The sequence below is a fragment of the Brachyistius frenatus genome, unplaced genomic scaffold, assembly GCF_029030835.1.
Source record: "Brachyistius frenatus isolate BFR_SWC_R1_liver_20210118 unplaced genomic scaffold, ASM2903083v1 Contig_369, whole genome shotgun sequence".
Classification (NCBI taxonomy): Eukaryota; Metazoa; Chordata; class Actinopteri; family Embiotocidae; genus Brachyistius; species Brachyistius frenatus.
Genome location: NW_027210968.1, coordinates 61,139 through 75,896, shown reverse-complemented (window position 1 = coordinate 75,896; position 14,758 = coordinate 61,139). Strand labels below are relative to the sequence as shown.

Below are 14,758 nucleotides of genomic sequence, written 5' to 3'. Positions count from 1 at the left end.
AGCTCATTAATTTCAAATGAGAGAAAGTGCTGCCGCTGAATGAGACGCTGTGATGCAACCGTTTCGTTTACTGTTTATTCTGCTTAGACTAAATTTTAAAAAATGAAAACATACCGCTGGGCGCCCGGTGACGCTCCCGTGATGAAAACTCACCAGTTCAAAGCTGCGTTCAGAAAGCCTCCGTGATCACATCTGATTGGAGTGGGATCAGGAGTTTGAGCTGCAGGATCCTTCGCTGGAGTTTGTACCACAGTTGGCAGCATTAGCGATTAAATGTGGGGGAAACATACAACACACACACACACACACACACACACACACACACACACACACACACACACACACACACACACACACACACACACACACACACACACACACACACACACACACACACACACACACACACACACGCAAACATTCACACGCCCTCAGTACAAAAGTGCTAAGTGTAGAAACCTGGCTGCTCAATCCTGACTCCTATTCTCATGGTAAGCTCTGAAGACTTTACACAACACATACATCTGTTCACATTAATGTACTCACACATACACGCACACCAAGAAGAATCCATTATCACCTGCTCTTCGTGTCCAGATGGTTGAGACAGACAGAGAATCGCTGCTAAACTACCACCGTCCCCCCAAAGGCCACTGCTGCTCTATAAGCTTGGCTGGCTAATTCACTCCGAAAGCCCTGCATGTATGCGTGCGCGCGCGCGCGTGTGTGTGTGTGCGTGCGTGTGTGTGTGTGTGTGTGTGTGTGTGTGTGTGTGTGTGTGTGTAGAAAGCAGCCTCTTCAGCAGTGCTAATAGTACATCTCACTGTAGCTTCCGCAGTTTCTGTAGCCTTCGGCTTTATCGGACATTTACAAACCGTCAGCATGAAGTCAGCCTCGCTCCGTCGTTCCGTCGAGCAGCTTCGCACCGACACTTCCTGTCAAGCCAGAGATAATTCTTCTGACGGTTATTGAGCTGCAAATTATTCAGCTAATCACAAGCACACCTTATGGGGGAAATTAATTAGTAAATTCCAACCAAAGGCTGCGGTGCCGCACGCCCACATATCTTAAATCACACACTTAAAATAGCCACCTGTACAGCAAACACTCATGGGTAACGTGATGATGTTGAAGATTGATATAGATGACATCTGTAGGCAGGTGTTTATTAACAAGTTTATAATGACAATTTCATAAGGTGATAAGTGAGTTTTTCTGGCCAAAACTGGGAAATAATATGCATCTTGTATACCGTGCACATGGAAAATACTGCTAACTGGCTGACTGGTAACTACTAAAATTGAACATATGAACATCTCTAACAGATTTGTTCAGTAGTTTGAGCAGCGTTACTATCTATCTGTCTATGTATATTTTATTTAACCCTTTCTGTAGCACTCTGGCGTGTAGCATCTGCAATTGGTTTACATGTGATACAAGTTGCCACTTAACTACAACTAAGGTCTGTATCATGCAAATATGTCCATAATTATGGGCAATTTATAAGCTACAGATTTGTTAAATTAGAAATTTATAGGCTACTCTTGGTTTGTAATTCATAAAGGTCTTCCAGTCCCTCTTTTGCTTTTATTATTTTGTACATCTGAGTGTATCATGTGGACATCAAAGCTTTAATCTCTTTACATATCAAGCAGAAATTTGTTCCACATGTGGACAAGAAGTGTAGAAACCAGGAAATGTTCAATTTAAAGAATTTTATCATTCAGATTTTTGTAGGTTCACAGTAAACCAGAAAAAAGTGCAAATCTATTAATGAAGTACTTTTCTTAAGAAAATGTTGTATTATGTTTATGTAGATAACTCATTTGAGTCATTTATGCGTGTTTTCTTCAATTCAAGCCGTTGGCCATGGTTATGTGATGTTTACATGAGAACTTATTCAGCATTAAATAGAGGAATATAATCAGGAATCAATGGAAACAGGCAGAAAAAGACCCCAAAACAGCGAGTGCAAAAAACGGGTCAAATACCAGAGTAGGGACCGGATCACTGTTACGCAAGTGTCACGTCAACACTGCTACTCGACCGACAAATCCTGAGTTGAGTGATCAAAATAGAAGAAATACTTTTTAATATGTGTCTTTATTACTTTCAAATAACAATTAGAAAGAAGCCAAAGACCAAATGTTAATCATGACGGTGATGTTATAGCATTTTATATGAATCCCTTATCAAATCTGTTTATTGGCAGATTTCACTGCCACAGTGGTCTTTTTTTCTGGGTCTCTCAAACAAAATGGTGACGTGTGTGTTTTATAAAATGCACGATGCCCCCCGTTCCTTCTCAAGAGGAAACATTTTGAAATCTTTTGATAAATAAAACTTTTTCTTGTCAGAAGAAAGAAAAAAAATCGAACAAATCATGAGCTGCAGGCAATGAAAGCAGCTGATTGTACTGCAGGTAATTCCTATTGTCAGGTGATTACTGTTCGCACCACCATACCGAAGGCAATTTGCGCTTCTACTTTTTTTTGTCTTTGTGGTTAAAAAAAAGGTGTTTGTTTGCTTCTTCCTCTTGTATGAATCTTTTATATGGAGAATTCTCTGGCCGAGAACATAGATGTTGGGTCTGAAGTGAAAATAATAACCCATTTTCTTACTGTTTACACCTGAATCTTCTAAATATTCAGCGCGTGTTTGCAGAAACAGCCGTGCATCTAAATCCTCTCGGCGTGCCCCTCCGCTGCCCCGCTGTTATTACCGAACAGGTGGTGTGTCGAAGTTTCGGGACTGCGGAGGAAATATGTGCTCAGGTGGTCGCGTCTGCAGCCTCACCAGTTAAATCAGGCTTTATGGGAATGGAAAATAGCATTTTTGGTTTGAGCTCCAGCAGCTCGGGATAGTGGGTGAACTGGACGGGAACGAGGGAGAGGCTACGACGCAGAGGCTCAGGATTTAGGAGGTTTAAAGGAGGGAAAGAGACAGGATGGAAATGGGTTTCTCTCCTCCAGCAGGAGACATTTGTCTTCATAACGTTTGCATGAATTATTTTGGAGAACAGGAACATCGATTTACGAAAGCCAAAGTTTCTCCAACTTATGTCACACCAAAACTTCCAAACCTAGTTCTTTGGACCACAACATATTTCCACAGCTTATTGTCAGTGTTATTATCAATCTGGGGTGGATTTCTGATCTCGTCACTCTCTGGGTTTAGCTTGAGACGAGCTGAAAAATGTCTGAAAACGATGCAAAACTGATTTCTAATTTGCATAAGACCAAAACATTTCAACTCAGACTAATGTTATTAAGTTAACATTAGCTTATCTTTTAAAAGTGTCAGTGTTCTGGCCCACATGCTTTTGTGTTTTGTCCTAGTTGTTTTGGTATCAGTACGAGAGGAGAATGAATTCAAAGAAGCTGCTCATTAGGGCAGCTGTTAAGTAGTTAAAGCAACTTCCAGGGAAGAGATTTAATTAAAATACGATGATTATTATTTATTTCTCCATTCAGCCACATTTACATTGCCAATTAGTTTCACTTCACTTTTTTAGCATAGTTTTCGTTTTAAATGTTTTATTTTGTTTTTGTTGAAAAGTTTTTATCAAAACAATTAACTCTGGCTCTTCCAAAGAAAAATTGCAGTTGTACAGAGGCAATGTTGTCAAAATGGACCTTTTACAGATGTAATTTACCTGCATGAAAAAAAAATCTAATTACTCAGGTTATTCAATTGAAATTTACAGGTTTGGGTGTAAAACTTCTCTATCATAGATGCTGATTTGGCCAAACTCAGTTAGCCTTGGTCATATGATCCCAAATCGTAAAAGCAAGAACACCTCTGAAGGTCTGAAAACAAATAGAGCTCAAGTTTTGTAGTGGCCTCGTCAAAGTCCGGACCTGAACTCCTCTGAGACGTGACAGCACCTGAAACAGTTGTTGCTGCTGAAGGTGGCGCAACAGTGAAGTTCAACGAGACGTTTATTTTTCCACGCGCTTCAATAAATACGATCATCATTCAGAGTTTGTATTTTAGGCTAAATACTTTTCATACTGTATAATATACTCAGTATAATGTCACAACTTGCTCCATATTTAACGACTGCACCAGTTATTAAACGGTGTTTGTACATGTGACCTAAATATTACGGAAATAAAACGTTCAGTCATTTTTTTTATTTATTTTTTTTGCAAAGCTTTAACGTAGACGACCTTTTGACCTCTTCCCCGTGATGAAGTAACTCACCTGTTCACTGCTGCTCGATCACACTGAATCTAAACCCGCTGTGTAAAAATAGCAGATGATAACAGTGAGATGCTCCCTGCAGGTGGTTGTCCATATAACGGATGAGAATGACTGCACACCGGAGTTCCTCCACTCCATCTACACCAGAGACAACATACCTGAGAGCATCGCACCTGGAACCTCACTGCTGCAAGGTAACACACACACACACACACACACACACACACACACACACACACACACACACACACACACACACACACACACACACACACACACACACACACACACACACACACACGTACGCGTACACACACACACACACACACTGATCTGTGGAGCAGCTTGTGGTAAAGTATTTGCCCTCCGTCAGTGAACACAACACAAGCACATCACACCTGTGGTTATACTTGTATATTGTGTGTGTGTGTGTGTGTGTGTGTGTGTGTGTGTGTGTGTGTGTGTGTGTGTGTGTGTGTGTGTGTGTGTGTGTGTGCGCGTGCGCGTGTGTGTGCGTGTGTGTGGGTGCGCGTGTGCGTGTGTGTATATATGTGTGTCAGAGCCATCTGTCATAGCTGCTGGTGACTGGTGGAGATCAAACAGTCTAACTTCAGCGAGGCTTTGCTCTTATTAGGCATACAGCCAGCAACACATACTAACACACACACACACACATATTTGTACTTCTATCTTTCTGGGGACTCGTGTTGACATATTGCCTTAGCGGGCCCTTTACCCTAAACCTGAGCCCGAAAACCAAGTCTGAATCCTCAAACAGCTCTTTGAAAATCTGTCCTGAAGTGATAACCGGCCACGATGTCTTCGCTTTCCAAAGAAATGTCCTCAAGGCCCAAGACACCAATTGGTCCTCACAAAGATAGAATACAGATACATAATACAAGCACACACATTCATACATGCATTCAAAGTGTACAAACTAATGTATTTATTTGTATTGTACTTATTCCTCTTCTGTCTCTGGTCTCTTCCTCTCTCCATTTGTTGCCCACTTCTTCTCTACTTTTTTTTTTTCCTTCCTTCCTCCACCTCGTTCATTTCCTTGCCCCGATTCTGCTCTTCGATATCTCTTCTTTGTTTTTTCCTCTCTTCTTCATCTCATCACACTTCAACATTTATCTCCATCCCTCCATACTCACCTGCCCCCTCCCACCCCCACGTAACCCCCCCACCCTGGTTGTCCTCTCCTTCCTCCTTCCCCATCTCACCTCTCTGCTCCTTCTTCTTGTTTTTGTCTCTGTTGTTTCATCCTCCTTTGCACTTCTCCTTCTCTCTTTTTCGTTCTCCTTTTCTTTCTCGATCCCCTTCTTTCCTACCTCACCTCTCTCCCCCTTGTCCTCCTCAACTCCTCCTCAACTCTGGCTCGTTCTCTCTCCTCTTCCCTCCTTCTCCTCCTCTCCCTTCCTCTTCCTGTCCTTTCCATTGTCTCATACTTTACTTTTTCTTTTCGCCTTCCTCCCTTTTTCTTATTCCTCCTCTCATTTCCCACCTCTGTCCCTCTCCCCCATATCTATCACCTATATATCTTTCCCCCTTCCTACCTCTTCCCCTTTTTCCTCTTCGTCGACCTTATCTCTTTTCCCTTCCTCTTTTTTTCCCCCTCTTTCCCTCCTTTTTTCCTTCTTCTTGTTATTAACCTAAACACCCCCCCATTTACTCACCCATCTTCCTCTCCCTCCCTCCCATACCCCCCCCCCTTCCACCTCTCCCCCCTCCTCACCTCAGTTCTTGCCCGGGACTGTGACTCCGGCGTGAACTCGGAGCTCTCTTACTTCATTCCCAGCGGTGACTTTGACATCACGTCGGGGGGCGTGGTCAGCCCCGCGCGGCGCCTGGACTACGAGCGGCCTAACCACATCTACGAGTTCGTCGTGGTCGCCGTGGATGCGGGGACGCCTCCGCGCACCGGGACCGCCTCCGTCCGCATCCGCGTCGCCAATAGCAACGACGAGGCGCCAATCTTCTCCCAGAGCGTGTAGGAGTCTTTGTAATTTTTTTCCACTTTCCCAGCAACTTCCTTTACGACTCTTTATCACCTTTTGCATCGTTAATTTGACTTCTGTTTAATAACGAACATCAGCAGTCAGCTTCTCTCTGTCTCTCTCTCTCTCTCTCTCTGCCTCGCTCCTGTCGCTTGTCTGGGTCTCTCGCCCACAGAGTCAGTCTGCTAATTAAGATTGTTTTTAATTCAAAATCTATTTTTAATCTCGCTGTTCTCCTCCATCTGTTTTCACTTCATCTTCACCTCTCCTCTCACTGCTCTGTCTGTCTGCTTCACACTTTGGAGTTTCTTTTATTGCACTTCCTCCTCACTTTGGCATTAGTTTGTATTAAATATTTCTTATCTTGTTTTCTCCTCTTTGCTCCCGTTTTGCACTTAGTTGCCCTTTTCATATGTCTTTTTAACCTCTTCTCTCTTTCTCTATTTGTCTCCTTCTCCTCTTTCGTTTTAATTAATATCTTTCTTTACTTTTTAAACTTTTCGCTTCAACCAAGTTTCAGTTATACACAGTCATGATTAGTCATTTCTCTCTCTCTCTCTCGTTCTCTCTGTCAGTTATAAGACCTTCCTCAGTGAGGATGCCGGTCCGGACACGCTGGTCGCCATCGTCCACGCCAACGACCCGGACGGAGATGCCGTCTCCTACGCCATCACCGGCGGCAACGAGGACAGCAACTTCCTGCTGGACAACCAGAAAGGTGAGGGAGAGTCGATGGCTGCACACAATTAAAAAAAAAAAAAAAAATCATTTTTCATATAAACACAACACAAGGCTGCAATCAGACTGGACGCAGGTATTTTTTTGCATCAAGTAGCATTTTGCTGATTACATTAAAGACGAGAATCTTTATAGCTTTGAAGTAATTAGTTTAACCTCTCAGTATGATGACGACTTTACTTGAGGCGGCACAAAAAGAGTAACTAATGTTGAAGCTAATTAATGTTGAGCTGCTGCTTCGAGTTAATGAATCACTCGTGAAGAAAGTGTGTATTATGTGGATTTATATATCTATGCATTAATGCTAATGGTTCATTAATACAGCAGCTAAAAGTCAGAACACAAAGCACAACGACAAATTAGCTTCATATCAGTACAAAGACTAGAAAAGAGAAAATGAGCTAAAAAAAAAAAAAAAATTAAAAAAATAAATATAAAAAAAAAGCTAAAAGTTTCCTGTGAAGGTTCATTAGAAAAGATCATTAAAATATATAATGGATATGATCAGTAAATGTCATGTTCCTCTAACTAGTTGTTGTGGAGATATCCTGATGTGGACCAACATCAGCATCCTGCTCTGCTTCTAAGAGGACAAAAACCCACAAATGATCAGCGACATGTTTGTTAGCACACAGATAGCTCTGACACACACAAACAATACAATCACTTTCACACACATGCACACACTCAGCTGCATTCAGACCACTGCACCATGCAGATCACACACACACACACACACACACACACACACACACACACACACACACACACACACACACACACACACACACACACAGTCAAGCGGTTGTTGCCATGGCAATGAGTATTTGGGGCTCAAGCTCGGTAGCATTAACGAGGCCAGTGAACCCCCTGGAAGACACACACGAACACACAAATGCATAAATAAAAAGAACATGAATACACACATATTCATAATCACTACAACTCACACACACAAACAGTTCATCATCTCCTCTGTGTTCCTCGGTGGGTGACTCATTTAATTATTTGTGCGTCTGTCTTTGTGAGGACCAATTAGAATTGAGGACATTTTGGCCGCTGGTTGAAGACCGATTCACGGTTACATACTTCGATCTGCAGGTATGCATGTATGGAGACACCTTCGACATGCGCACTAGAAAGCGCAACAACAGGAAGAAGAGCTGCTCTGTTAATTGTGTTTGGCTGAACTACATGAAAAAGTAAAGACCTATTGTTTCATGTGCGAGAATAGGACCAAGAATGTGGGATGCAGCTCATGTAGAGGTGCACGAAACAAGCGCCCACCTTACCTTTCCGGAAAACCGTTGCACACACATTCTCATCTTTTAGTCTGTAGATGGACATCGAGGTGACCAGATAAGGACTAATACGTCACATTTTCATGAATTTGTGATCCAATCAAAAATGTAAAAAGAAATTGTCATCATGTTTAATTCATGATGTATGATAAAAAATTTAAAGCAAAGTTTATTATTTCATATTTCTTTGCTTTTGTAATGTCCACTGATTTATGAATGCTCTGTCGTCTTGTGTGTTTTTTATTTTCTATTATAGTTTTAAATCGTATTGCATTTCTTAGTGTTTCTGTATGTCTTGTGTTGTGTGTTTGGATGACCTCTCTTGTCGCATCTGTTTTATTTCTATTTAGTGGCTTTTATGTTGTTATACATGCATTTATATAAAAAAAAAAAAAAAAGAAGAAAATATTGGTTTATGTTGGGGTCAGGGCGCGGGGCTACAGAACGCATTATGTCAATGAATGTCCTCACAAAAATAGAAAGTTTGTGTGTGTGTGTGTGTGTGTGTGTGTGTGTGTGTGTGTGTGTGTGTGTGTGTGTGTGTGTGTGTGTGTGTGTGTGTGTGTGTGTGTGTGTGTGTGTGTGTGTGTGTGTCAGTCAGAGAAAGACTTCTTTAAGATAAAGTTCACGTGCAGCATTGTGATGTTCAGTCATGTTTTGCATGTTTATCTTTGCATGTGTGTGTGTCTGTCTCTCTCTCTCTCTCTCTCTCTCTCTCTCTCTCTCTCTCTCTTATCACCCAGCATGCCCTGCTCCACTGCTCTGCCACACACACACACACACACACACACACACACACACACACACACACACACACACACACACACACACACACACACACACACACACACACACACACACACACACACACACACACACACACACACACACACACACACACACACACACACGTGTCCATCAACAAACAGATATAAACATGAACATTTGCACATAAATGATATATTAAGACTCACTCACACACACACGCACATACAGACACACACACACACACACACACACACACACACACACACACACACACACACACACACACACACACACACACACACACACACACTCCAGCAGCAGATGGCCTTTGGCTTGCTCGGCTGTTCTGCTTTGTCACTTCAAAGCGTTGTGAAGTATTTTCATGTAGATGTGTTCGCTCCCTCCCAGCCTCCGTGTCTCTATTCATGTTGCTACCAAAGCTGCTTATTTGTTTGTTTGTTTGCTCCGCTGCTCTGTTATGTTAATGTGGAAGCGATTGTTAGCGCAGAAAAAACTATGACATTTGTTTTTGGCCTATGTTAGAATAATATGGAGGTTTTTTTTTGTGTGCCGACAGTCGCTGCTGTTGGTGACCCACAGATCAGCCGACATCACAACGCAGCTTTCATCTGCATTGTCTTTAAGCTCCACGTGTCAGTTGTTATTTATACTTGCCATTTTGGACGATGAGGCAGTGAAACTCCGACAGGAAAAGCTCAACTTCACATAGAGAGCTGAAATTTTATACTTTTTGTCAAATGACAATTGTGATACTTTTAAAAAGAGTTTCTGGTTTTCTTGGTCTTTGATGATAAACTGAACATAATATAACCCGTTTTTCACTGTTTACTGATGTATCTTTTTTTTACCAAATGATTGACTTGTCTTAATTACTTTTCTAGCGGTCCATCTGAAAATAATCCCGTCATTAATTATAAACTAAGCCTCAAAAAGAGTGTTGTTGTTGTTGTTGTTTTTTGGGGGGGGGCGTGTCTGTTTGATTGACAGGCCTGTGGTGGAATCAGGTTTCAGCTATCGGTTGGCGTGGTGTAGTATCGTCGGGTCAGATCAACCGCACGCTCCCCCTCAGTTTGTCCAAATATGGTCACTTCCGGCTCCAAAGCGATCGGGACTAGCAAAATGGCGCCGGGCAAAATCCGAACTCGAGGCTTCATAACGGCCGTTCACAAACCTATGGGAGACGTCACTGCTGGTTGCCGCTTGGGTGGATCACAAAGCTATTCAATATCAAAACAACAAGTGTAAACTAAGAGGCATTAGAGATGGAAATCCGTTGTTAATACACTGCTTAAGTGCACAAGTAATTACTGTGACATTTTTTGGGTTAATTAAATAAATAATTTGTTTTTAAAGTATCATTTTTGCTGTAAACATAAGAAGCGGCATAGAATGTAAATTCTCAAGTAAAAGTACATGTTCTTGTTCCCAAGTGCAGTACTTGGGTAGATCGACTTATTTCCGTTTGCTCTGCTGTTTACGCATGTCTGTGTGCGCAGGCATCATTAAGCTGCGGCGGAGTCCGCCTCCACAGCTGAGGGGCCCGCAGTACGTCCTCAACATCACCGCCACCGATGACAACGCGTCAGGTGGACCGTACCCGCTCAGCAGCTCAGCGCAGGTCATCGTGGGAATCAACGACATCAACAACAACAAGCCGATGTTCCAGGAGGTGACTGAATTTATCGTGTTTTATTATGAGTACAGTTATTAAAAAAACACACACACACACGCGCGTGTTCGGTTCCCTGACTGTGCTGTTTGTGGTCTCAGTGTCAGAACTACAGTCTGAACGCAGCGGTTCTGGAGAACCTGCCACCGGGGACCTTAGTCCTGCGCGTCCAGGCCCATGACGCCGACATGGGGGTCAACGGAGAGGTCAAATACGGCATCATGCACCGAGACGGAGTGTCTTCCGGGTTTGACATTGATCCCGACACTGGTAGGTTCCAGAGAAGCACTCAATATCAATACTACTTACATTTTTTTTTTTAAAACACTTGCGTGAGAAATGTCATCTGCAGTGAAAAGTCCACCGTAGCTATTGGATGGGGTCAGGAAATCTTTACAGTTAGATAAACAAGTACAGATGCTAAGTGCAGCCGTTGCCATGGTAACGTGCGCCCTGCATTCGTCAGGTGTGATCACCACGGCGGTGAGTTTTGACCGGGAGCGTCAGAGGGAGTTCACGCTGTCGGTGACGGCCACCGATCAGGCCGAAGAGCCGCTGATCGGAATCTGTCAGATCACGGTGCTGATCTCAGATCAGAACGACAACGACCCCAAGTTTGAGAACAGCCGCTACCAATGTGAGTACTACTATAACTACTACTTCTACCAGCGTGAGTACTACTATTACTACTACTACTACTTCTACCAGTGTGAGTACTACTATTACTACTATTACTGCTTCTACCAGTGTGAGTACTACTGTTACTACTACTACCAGTGTGAGTACTACTATTACTACTACTCGTACTCATACTTTTACTATTGTGAGTACTACTATTACTACTATTACTGCTTCTACCAGTGTGAGTACTACTATTACTACTACAACCAGTGTGAGTACTACTATTACTACTACTACCAGTGTGAGTACTACTATTACTACTGCTACTACTAGTCTCAGTACTGCTATTACTACCGCTACTACTTGTAGTACTACTACCAGTGTGAGTACTGCTCCTGGTAACACTACTATAACTAGTACTACTACCTGTGGGAGTACTAGCATTGCTACTACTATCAGAGTCACTACTACTATTACTTCTACCTCTTGTGAGTACGAGTACTACCACTACGTCTTCTACTACCTGTAATACTAGCTTTACTACCATTTGTACACTTAGTACTACAGTTTAGAGATCCAGAAGCAGTTTTCTGTCTCTGATCCTCAGCTCAGCCTCTCATCAGGTGGATTTTATTCTATCTTCTATATCTGAAAGTGTAAGACAAGGTGGTGACACACTCGGGGTTAAAAGGTTTCTTCCCCTCTGGAGTCGCCCACGCTCCCATCTGTCCACTTGCTGTTCCACACGAACCCTCCTGTATGTGTTTCAATGTCAACCTCAGTTCGAAGGGAGCAGGTGAAGTGTGGAAGCCTTCTGTTTGTCATCGCGCATCAATCTGCATCCTTGTAATCCTGGAAAGCTCTTAAGACTGATGAAATATTCGCTGCCGGCTCCCACAGGTCCGTGTTTGTTTACTATGTGTGCAAATATGTGTTTTGATAAGCGTCGTGTCAGAAGTTCTCCTCGTCCGATTAGGGAAACGCACAGTGTGGCTCATTAACTATTTAACAGGCAGATTGAAATGTTTCTGGGACATGCATTCATTTACCATTGGTGTGTGTGTGTGTGTGTGTGTGTGTGTGTGTGTGTGTGTGTGTGTGTGTGTGTGTGTGTGTGTGTGTGTGTGTGTGTGTGTGTGTGTGTGTGTGTGTGTGTGTGTGTGTGTGTGTGTGTGTGTGTGTGTGTGTGTGTGTGTTGAGGGTTTTCCTGCACAGATGAATGAAATGAGCTAGAAACCAGCTCTTGTTTAGTCTGCTTGTTATTTATCTTACAGTCTTTATCCACATGCAGCACGGAGAAAAAGGTTTTGGGCTTCAGGGACGGCGTGATCAGCAGCTCTCGGGTGTTTTCTCTCCTTTTTTTTTTTTTCCTTCTTTACTTTCTATTAGCTGTAACATATGCTGAGTTTTCTTCTCCTCCAGAGGAGCCTGTTTACTGTAAAGTGAGCCTCTGGCAGAAGAAACAACTTTCAGATGCCTGTGAACATAAAAGTAATTTAAATTTAGAGTAGGTTTAAAACTCCTTGAAAATATATTGGTATTTTTCTGTGCATCAAAAAGAAAACCACAAACCTCCCCAACATACCAGAGTACTCTTAAATATTGCGATATATAAAGATGTACTACATTGAAAGTATATTTTGCAAGCAGACTTTCTGACAGGTTGAATAAAAAGTAAATAAATGCCTGTGAAATGCTAATACTGCTTCTACAACCAAAACTGGGCTGTTTGCTGCGGAACCGAGAAAGATGACAAATCATACTTTGTTACCTGCAATCTTTTAGCATTTTATATAGTTACATGAGCCAGAGAGGGATATTATGCATACAGTACATAGATGCAAGTATGTAAATTATGTAAAATGGTTTCTTGATTATTTCCATTCTTTTTCCCTCTTTAAAAAGAAACTACAACTGATGGCGTTGTCACGGTTTCGACTTCAGGCTCTGGTATTTTTCTGGTTCCGAAAGTGAATCAACTTTTGGGTCCAGAACATATTTGAAATCACAACTAAACTGGCCAAGCATCGGTTGGGAACGATATACCAAACACACACAAAAAAAAATGACTTGGGTGGCCGTGGCTCAAATGGTAGAGCGAGTCACCAGCCAACCATAAGGTTGGCGGTTAGATCCCCGGGTCCTCCCGTTCACATGCCGAAGTGTCTTTGGGCATGGCACAGAACCCTAAGTTGCTCCTGATGGAAGGCATCTTGCATGGTCGCTCTTGCTAAAGTGATAAAGCGCTATATAAGGTCAGACCATTCAACCAGAGCAGAGCAACCATTTATAACAATTATAGGTAAATATTTCAAACAAGTGAGAATACATTTGGAAAACTATAAATAATTGAGTAAAATATCAATAAAATCAATAGAAATTAGTCTAATTTTCGAAATTTATAAATACAGTGTACTTATTTTCTCATGCTTATCTGGGTTATCTAAGTCATAGTGGCTGTAATGCAAAATAATTTTTTTTTTTTCATTCATATATACACAGCACTTTCCAACAGACACAAAAAGTAAACAAAGAATGCTTTAAAAAAAAAAAACGGTACGAACAGTTATTCATCAATTAACTCCATACAATAAATCAAAGTTTAGTGCGCTCACAGGTTGTTTGGTTAGGTTGAGAAAAGCTCATGAGCAAGGCAGAGATTCCAGATTTTATTGTTGATATGAATTGCCTTGAACAGAAGAAAGAAAGTGCGGCATTATCCACCATCGTGATCCAAGCTGCCTTTTTTTCTTGCAGTGAACTCTGAGAGGCAGAGAAATCCTGCGTCTGCTCCTCCTGGTTGTTTTGGTTGTTTCTCTGTGACACACATTAGACTCAGCAGGATCTGACGTGGTTATTTAGTTGAAATGTATCCAGCGAAACCCACAAATGTGAAAAAGACATTATTGACACAATGCTTGAAATGCAGTATTACAGAGGGAAATGCGGAGGCCGACCTCCCATCTGCTCGTTGTTTTTTTTTTGTCGTCTGATCAGCGCTGACACGCGTCACAGTCAGCAGGATTGGAGGTTATATTCATAAATTAAAAAAATGCATCTGTTGACTTTGCAAAGTGAGACCCAGAAATGACAAAATGAGGTGACACACTGCTGACACAACACAACGCTGTGTTCCCATTATTATAATATCTGCTTACCATCACAGAACATGCTGTTACACTGCGTTCAGTCAAATTGAATGAAATTCACTGGTCATGCTTCAAACTAAAGCACAAGTCAGAATCTGATTTTAGTTGGAGCCGCTGCATCATGGTCATCTAATGGAGACGCGACATGCTGGTTTAAATATATAACTTTTGCTTTATTTTTTGTTTTTTTTGGAGGGGGGGGGGTTATTTGCTGATGTTTATGCCTCTTTGTGGTTGTTTCATGTCTCTTTGCAGTCATTTTGTTTCTCTCTGCAGTTGTTCTGC

At 42.1% G+C, this 14,758-nt stretch overlaps 1 protein-coding gene across 1 annotated transcript in view; it reads left to right on the top strand.

The window, feature by feature from the left end:
* Positions 1-14,758, top strand: part of LOC138636329 (neural-cadherin) — a 136,887-nt gene that overhangs the window by 70,533 nt on the left and 51,596 nt on the right. Inside the window, exons 6-11 of the mRNA XM_069724286.1 lie at positions 4,289-4,400; positions 5,950-6,199; positions 6,782-6,924; positions 10,531-10,703; positions 10,805-10,973; positions 11,170-11,340. Of these exons, the coding sequence (XP_069580387.1) occupies positions 4,289-4,400; positions 5,950-6,199; positions 6,782-6,924; positions 10,531-10,703; positions 10,805-10,973; positions 11,170-11,340 (1,018 nt within the window). The remainder of the gene's footprint in view (positions 1-4,288; positions 4,401-5,949; positions 6,200-6,781; positions 6,925-10,530; positions 10,704-10,804; positions 10,974-11,169; positions 11,341-14,758) is intronic.